Here is a 7,757-nt window from a genome sequence, read left to right on the forward strand (position 1 = left end):
TCTCTCTCTCTGGGTGCCTCAGGACAGATGGAGGAGAGGAGATGAGATAGGAGGAGGAGAGGAGATAACAAGTACAGAGGGAAGAGGAGTAGAACAAACTAGAGACGAGGAAATGAGGAGACGAGGAAACAATGAATGAGAGACGAGAAGGAATCAAGAAAGTAGAAGAGGATACAAGAGGGTGAAGAGGAAAGGAGGAGGATACAAGAGGGTGAGGAGGAAAGGAGAAGGGTACAAGAGGGTGAAGAGGAAAGGAGGAGGATACAAGAGGGTGAGAAGGAAAGGAGAAGGATACAAGAGGGTGAAGAGGAAAGGAGGAGGATACAAGAGGGTGAGGAGGATACAAGAGGGTGAGGAGGAAAGGAGAAGGGTCCAAGAGGGTGAAGAGGAAAGGAGAAGGATACAAGAGGGTGAAGAGGAAAGGAGAAGGGTACAAGAGGGTGAAGAGGAAAGGAGGAGGATACAAGAGGGTGAAGAGGAAAGGAGAAGGGTCCAAGAGGGTGAAGAGGAAAGGAGAAGGATACAAGAGGGTGAAGAGGAAAGGAGAAGGGTACAAGAGGGTGAAGAGGAAAGGAGGAGGATACAAGAGGGTGAAGAGGAAAGGAGAAGGGTCCAAGAGGGTGAAGAGGAAAGGAGAAGGATACAAGAGGGTGAAGAGGAAAGGAGAAGGATACAAGAGGGTGAAGAGGAAAGGAGGAGGATACAAGAGGGTGAAGAGGAAAGGAGGAGGATACAAGAGGGTGAAGAGGAAAGGAGGCCCGCCGGTATATTGCTCTCACACCTTCCCTCCATCCTGAGGGTCTCCTCAGCTCAGAGCCAAACATTGATGACCTTGCCCCCGAGATGAGACGCCAAGTGTCTGAGCTAGCATCCCAGAGCAGCACACCGAGCTCAATGGATGCTTCCTTCTGCACTTTCTCTCACGACAACAGGGCATGTTTGGTTTCTCTTTGAGGGGAATAGTTTCTTGAAGCTGCTGTTGGCCTGTGGAGAAATGTACTCATAAGAAGTGACTCTGGAGGAGCTGCAGATAGAGCCATGAGAAATGAAAGCAGCTGATTATTTAATGTTGCTTTTATAGGCAATAATATAAGCTTTGTTCGTTCCAGGTTTAAAATGTGCAATAAGTTCATTTCAATACGTTCTGCAATAAACGTTGAACCAGTCCGGCCCTCCACTAGCACCCATTTTTTTATTTTGGCCCACTGTGTGTTTGAGTTTGACACCCCTGCCATAAATAAACTACATACAATCACACTACACACCTACGCAATGACTACATTCAGGCAGAATGTAGAACACAACCTCTTTGGACAATTTATATACTTATTGAAAACAAGCTACAAAATGTAAAACCTTGGAAAATGCCGTTTATTATTTTTTAATAGCCTTAATTTTCCCGAAATTGATTGATCAACTTTTAATACTTTGTAAGACCCTGCGGACACCCTGAATAAGAAGGAAAAGGAGGGGAGGAAATAGGAAAGGGGAAGTGAAAACAGGAAGGGTAAGGAGGGGAGGAAACGATATTAGGAAATGGGTTGGGAGAGTACAAGAGAAAAGAGGAGGAAACAAGAGGGTAGGAGAGAGGAAATCATAGGTGAGTCAAGGCAAGGCAAGTTTATTTATATAGCACCTTTCAACACAAGGCAATTCAAAGTGCTTTAGAAAAAACGAAAGACATTAAGAAAATGGCATTTAAAATCAGTCATTAAAAAGAAAAGATAATTTAAAAGAAAAAATACATGGATAAAAGTTACAGTGCAGTTTAAGATGTGAATAGTTCGATTAAAAGCAGCGGCAAAAAGAAAAGTCTTCAGCCTGGATTTGAAAGTAGTCAGAGTTGCAGCGGACCTGCAGGTTTCTGGGAGTTTGTTCCAGATGTTTGGAGCATAATAACTGAACGCTGCTTCTCCATGTTTAGTTCTGACTCTGGGGACAGAAAGCTGACCAGTCCCTGAAGACCTGAGAGATCTGGATGGTTCATAGTTTAGCAGGAGGTCAGAAATGTATTTTGGGCCTAAACCATTCAGTGCTTTATAAACCAGCAGCAGTATTTAGAAATCTATTCTTTGACACACAGGAAGCCAGTGTAAAGACTTCAGAGCAGGAGTGATGTGATCCACTTTCTTAGTGTCAGTGAGGACTCGAGCAGCGGCGTTCTGAATCAGCTGCAGCTTTCTAATAGATGTTTTAGTGAGACCTGTGAAGACACCATTGCAGTAGTCGAGTCTACTGAAGATAAAGGCATGGACAAGTTTTTCCAAATCCTGCTGTGACATTAGTCTTTTAATCCTAGATATGTTCTTTAGGTGATAGTAGGCTGATTTAGTAACTGTTTTAATGTGACTGTTGAAACTCAGGTCAGAGTCCATGACTACACCTAGATTTCTGGCTTTATCTGTTGGTTTGAACATTGCAGACTGAAGCTCAGCGCTAACTTTTACACGTTCTGACTTGGCTCCAAAAACCATTACCTCAGTTTTATCTTTGTTTAATTGGAGAAAGTTCTGACACATCCAGTCATTGATTTGTTCAATGCACTTACTCAGTGTTTGAATTGGAGCATAGTCTCCTGGTGAAATTGTTACGTACATTTGTGTGTCATCTGCATAGCTATGGTAACTTATTTTGTTGTTTTTCATTATCTGAGCCAGTGGTAGCATGTAGACGTTAAAGAGAAGAGGCCCCAAGATGGAGCCTTGAGGTACCCCACATGTCATATTTGTCAACTCAGATGTGTATTTACCTATAGAAACAAAGTTGTTTCTGTCCTTTAAGTAGGATTCAAACCAATTTAGAACTGTTTCCGAAAGACCCACCCAGTTTTCCAGTCGGTCTAGTAATATGCTGTGGTCAACAGTGTCAAACGCAGCACTGAGATCTAATAATACTAACACTGAAGTTCTGCCACTGTCTGTGTTTAAGTGGATGTCATTAAAGACCTTTACAAGAGCAGTCTCAGTGCTGTGGTTTGGACGAAAGCCTGACTGGAACACATCGAAACAGCTATTTAAATGCAAGAAATTACTCAACTGTTGAAAAACAACTGAAGAAAACGTCCCCCAAAAACAAGCTTTGGGGACGTGGAACGTCACCTCTCTGGGGGGGAAGGAGCCGGAGCTTGTGCGGGAGGTGGAGCGGTACCAGTCGGATCTGGTTGGGCTCACCTCTACGCACAGCGTCGGCTCTGGAACCTTACTTCTGGATAGGGGTTGGACTCTATTCTTCTCCGGAGTTGCTCAAGGTGTGAGGCGCCGGGCGGGTGTGGGGATACTCACAAGTCCCCGGTTAGGTGCTTCGTTGTTGGAGTTTACCCCAGTGGACGAGAGGGTCGCCTCCCTACGCCTGCGGGTTATGGGGGGGAAAACTCTGACTGTTGTGTGTGCTTATGCACCCAACAGCAGTTCAGAGTATACGGCCTTCTTGGAGACCCTGGAAAGAGTCCTGTATGGGGCTCCTGAAGGGGACTCCTTAGTCTTGCTGGGAGACTTCAACGCACATGTGGGCAATGATGGAGACACTTGGAGGGGCGTGATTGGGAGGAACGGCCCCCCTGATCTGAACCGGAGTGGTGGTTTGTTACTGGACTTCTGTGCTAGTCATGGATTGGCCATAACAAACACCATGTTCGAACATAAGGATGCTCATAAGTGTACGTGGTACCAGAGCACCCTAGGCAGAAGGTCCATGATCGATTTCGTTATCGTATCATCGGACCTGAGGCCGTATGTTTTGGACACTCGGGTAAAGAGAGGGGCGGAGTTGTCAACTGATCACCATCTGGTGGTGAGTTGGGTCGAGTGGCGGGGGAAGCCTCTGGATAGACCTGGTAAGCCCAAACGTGTAGTTCGGGTGAACTGCGAACGTCTGGAGGAGGCCCAAGTTCAGGAGGCCTTCATTCAACTCACACCTCTGGCGGAGCTTTTCGGGCATTCCTGTGGAGGTTGGGGACATTGAACCAGAGTGGTCGGTGTTCAAAGCCTCTATTGCCGAAGCCGCGGCGGGGAGCTGTGGTCTCAAGGTCCTAGGTGCCTCAAGGGGCGGTAACCCTCGAACCTCCTGGTGGACACCGGTGGTCAGGGAAGCCGTCCGACTGAAGAAGGAGGCCTTCAGGGATTTGTTATCCCGGGGGACTCCCGAGGCAGTTGCAAGGTACCGACAGGCCCGAAGGGCAGCAGCCTCATCCGTGGCCGAGGCAAAGCAGCGGGTGTGGGAGAAGTTCGGAGAAGACATGGAGAAGGACTTTCGGGCGGCACCAAAGTTGTTCTGGAAAACAGTCCGACACCTCAGGAGGGGGAAGCAGGGAACCATCCAAGCTGTGTACAGTAAGGATGGGACGTTGTTGACCTCAACTGATGGAGTGTGAGGGCGTTGGAAGGAACACTTTGAGGAACTCCTGAACCCGACAACTCCGCCCTCTATGTTAGAGGCAGAGCTGGAGTATGACGGGGGATCAACACCAATCTCCCGGGGGGAGGTCACTGAGGTCGTTAAACAACTCCACAGTGGCAAAGCCCCGGGGGTGGATGAGATCCGCCCGGAAATGCTGAAGGCTCTGGGTGTTGAGGGACTGTCATGGTTGACACGTCTCATCAACGTTGCGTGGAAGTCGGAAACAGTACCGAAGGAGTGGCAGACCGGGGTGGTGGTCCCCCTTTTCAAAAAGGGGGATCAGAGGGTGTGTGCCAATTACAGAGGCATCACACTACTCCGCCTCCCCGGGAAAGTTTACTCTAAGGTACTCGAAAGGAGGGTCAGGCCGATTGTCGAACCTCAGATTGAGGAGGAACAATGCGGATTCCGTCCTGGTCGTGGAACGACGGATCAGCTTTTTACTCTCGCAAGGATCCTGGAGGGGACCTGGGAGTACGCTTATCCGGTCTACATGTGTTTTGTAGACTTGGAGAAGGCGTATGACCGGGTTCCCAGGGAGTTACTGTGGGAGGTGCTGCGGGAGTATGGGGTGAGGGGGTCTCTACTCAGGGCCATCCAATCTCTGTACTCCCAAAGCGAGAGCTGTGTCCGGGTCCTCGGCAGTAAGTCGGACCCATTTCCGGTGAGGGTCGGCCTCCGCCAGGGCTGCGCTTTGTCACCAATCCTGTTTGTAATATACATGGATCGGATTTCGAGGCGTAGTCGTGGGGGAGGGGGTCTGCAGTTCGGTGGACTAAGGATTGCACCACTGCTTTTTGCAGATGATGTGGTTCTGATGGCTTCATCGGTCTGCGACCTTCAGCACTCACTGGATCGGTTCGCAACCGAGTGTGAAGCGGCTGGGATGAGGATCAGCACCTCCAAATCTGAGGCCATGGTTCTCAGCAGGAAACCGATGGACTGTCCACTCCAAGTAGGGAATTAGTCCTTACCCCAAGTGAAGGAGATCAAGTATCTCGGGGTCTTGTTCTCGAGTGAGGGATCAATGGAGCGTGAGATGGGCCGGAGAATCGGAGCAGCGGGAGCGGTACTGCAGTCGCTTTACCGCACCGTTGTGACGAAAAGGGAGCTGAGCCAGAAGGCAAAGCTCTCTGTCTACCGGGCCATTTTCGTTCCTACCCTCACCTATGGTCATGAAGGATGGGTCATGACCGAAAGAACGAGATCGCGGATACAAGCGGCCGAGATGGGTTTTCTCCGCAGGGTGGCTGGCGTCTCCCTTAGGGATAAGGTGAGAAGGTCGGTCATCAGGGAGGGACTCGGAGTTGAGCCGCTCCTCCTTCGCGTCGAAAGGAGCCAGTTGAGGTGGCACCTAGTTAGGATGCCACCTGGGCGCCTCCCTAGGGAGGTGTTCCAGGCACGTCCAGCTGGGAGGAGACCAAGGGGTAGACCTAGGACCAGGTGGAGGGGTTATATCTCTTCGCTGGCCTGGGAGCGCCTTGGGACCCCCCAGTCAGAGCTGGTTGATGAGGGGAAAGGAACGTTTGGGGCTCTCTGCTGGAACTGCTACCCCGAGACCCGACCACGGATAAGCGGGAGAAGATGGATGGATGGCTCCGTCACATGCTGAGTCAGTCCATAGCCATCAAGAACACAAAACAGTTCTTTAGCCCCTCTGTCCTGGGGGTTGTCAACATGGATGTTAAAATCACCAACAATGACTAGACGGTCAAAGTCAATACACACTATAGACAGCAGTTCAGTAAGGTCATCACAAAGCTTGCACAGTATTTGGGTGGTCTGTAGATATTTAGGAACAGAGCTCGAGAGGAGCATTTCAGCTGAAGGGCCACATATTCAAAAGAATCAAAGTTTCCATACGATGTCTTCCTGCATTGAAGGGAATCACTGAACAGAATAGCAACTCCACCCCCTTTCTTATGCATTCTTTCCTGACTCATAAAACTAAAGTTGGGAGGGGCTGATTCGATAAGAACAGCTGCACTGTTATTTTGTTCAATCCAAGTTTCTGTTAAAAACATAAAATCAGTGATAAAATCATTGATTAAAAATGTTTTTCCTGCCAAAGACCTGACATTTAATAAAGCTAGTTTAAGTTCGTTAAACACGCTATCAGTCAGGTTTTTTGTAACAAGCTGTGGCTGACATGGAATCACTGCTAAATTAGATAAACTGTATCTAAGATGATTCACCGCTCTTAATCTATTACCTATCAACACAGATATCGGCAAAGCTACAGGCAGGCAGGGCCCCGGCATGTCCTGGAAAGAGTTGAGAGTGCCATACGCCCTTGAGCCTGGGGAGAGTAGGAGGGGATGAAATGAGAGGGGGGGGGGAAGTAGAAATGAAAGTTAAGAAATAGAGAGGAAGGGGAGGGAGAGGAGGGAGAGGAGAAGAAGGAGCACTGGAATGGAGTCAAGTTTTTCTCTCAAGTGATTCAATAATTTCATGAATCTAAGTCAAAATGTTTTTTTTCAAAGGAAGAAGAAAAGGCGGATGCTCTCCAGATGTCAAATACAATTATAACCAAACGAGACAAAGGAGACACACACTTTATAATCCACACACACACACACACACACACACACAATTCAGGAGAAAATCACCCACTGTTCACACGCGGCCCGGCGCTATGAAATGATTCCTTCTTAAACCAGTAATCATTTTTGACGCTCATCTCCCCTCATTATTTTTTGTCTATCGTCATCTCTCCTCTCTCTCTCGGTCTCTCTCTCTCTCTATCTCTCTCTCTCTCTCTCTCTCTCTCTCTCTCTCCTCTCTCTCTCTCTCTCTCTCTCTCTCTCTCTCTCTCTCTCTCTCTCATTTACCCAGCATCCTGCAGTGCACACAGCCGCACAAATTGCCTTTGTCCATTTGCGTACAAGGATGTGTGTGTGTGTGTGTGTGTGTGTGTGTGTGTGTGGTGTGTTGTGTGTGTGTGTGTGTGTGTGTGTGTTTGTGTGTGTGTGTGTGTGTGTGTGTGTGTGTGTGTGTGGTGTGTGTGTGGAGAATCTGTAGCAGCGGGGTGGTGGACTTAGATTGCTATAATCATGGAGTGCTACCTGTTCATTAAACACACAGTGGGACCCCCGCTCACAGCGTTTAGCAACCAATTAAAGCGGCACAAGCTATTAACATTAGCAACATTAGCTAGAGGAGTGTGTGTGTGTGTATGTGTGTGTGTGTGTGTGTGTGTGTGTGTGTGTGTGTGTGTGTGTGTGTGTGTGTGTGTGTGTGTGTGAAAAAAGACAATTCAATATACAGCCGTTTGCCATGCAGCTCTCACAAAGTGACCATTGATGAGTCCTCCAGCGGGCAATCAGGTGAGAAAATAAAAGAGAAGCGTGGAGTGGGAGGGA

At 48.4% G+C, this 7,757-nt stretch overlaps 1 protein-coding gene across 1 annotated transcript; it reads left to right on the forward strand.

Moving 5' to 3' along the window:
• Positions 1–339: 339 nt before the first annotated feature.
• Positions 340–797, forward strand: LOC139433285 (ribosome-binding protein 1; the record flags this gene model as incomplete). The annotated part of the gene is made up of 1 exon (XM_071202214.1): positions 340–797. A coding segment is annotated over one exon (458 nt), but the record flags the coding sequence as incomplete, so codon positions are not given.
• Between the last annotated feature and the right edge of the window lie 6,960 nt (positions 798–7,757).

Source organism: Pseudochaenichthys georgianus, unplaced genomic scaffold, assembly GCF_902827115.2.
Source record: "Pseudochaenichthys georgianus unplaced genomic scaffold, fPseGeo1.2 scaffold_1709_arrow_ctg1, whole genome shotgun sequence".
NCBI classification, from domain to species: Eukaryota; Metazoa; Chordata; class Actinopteri; order Perciformes; family Channichthyidae; genus Pseudochaenichthys; species Pseudochaenichthys georgianus.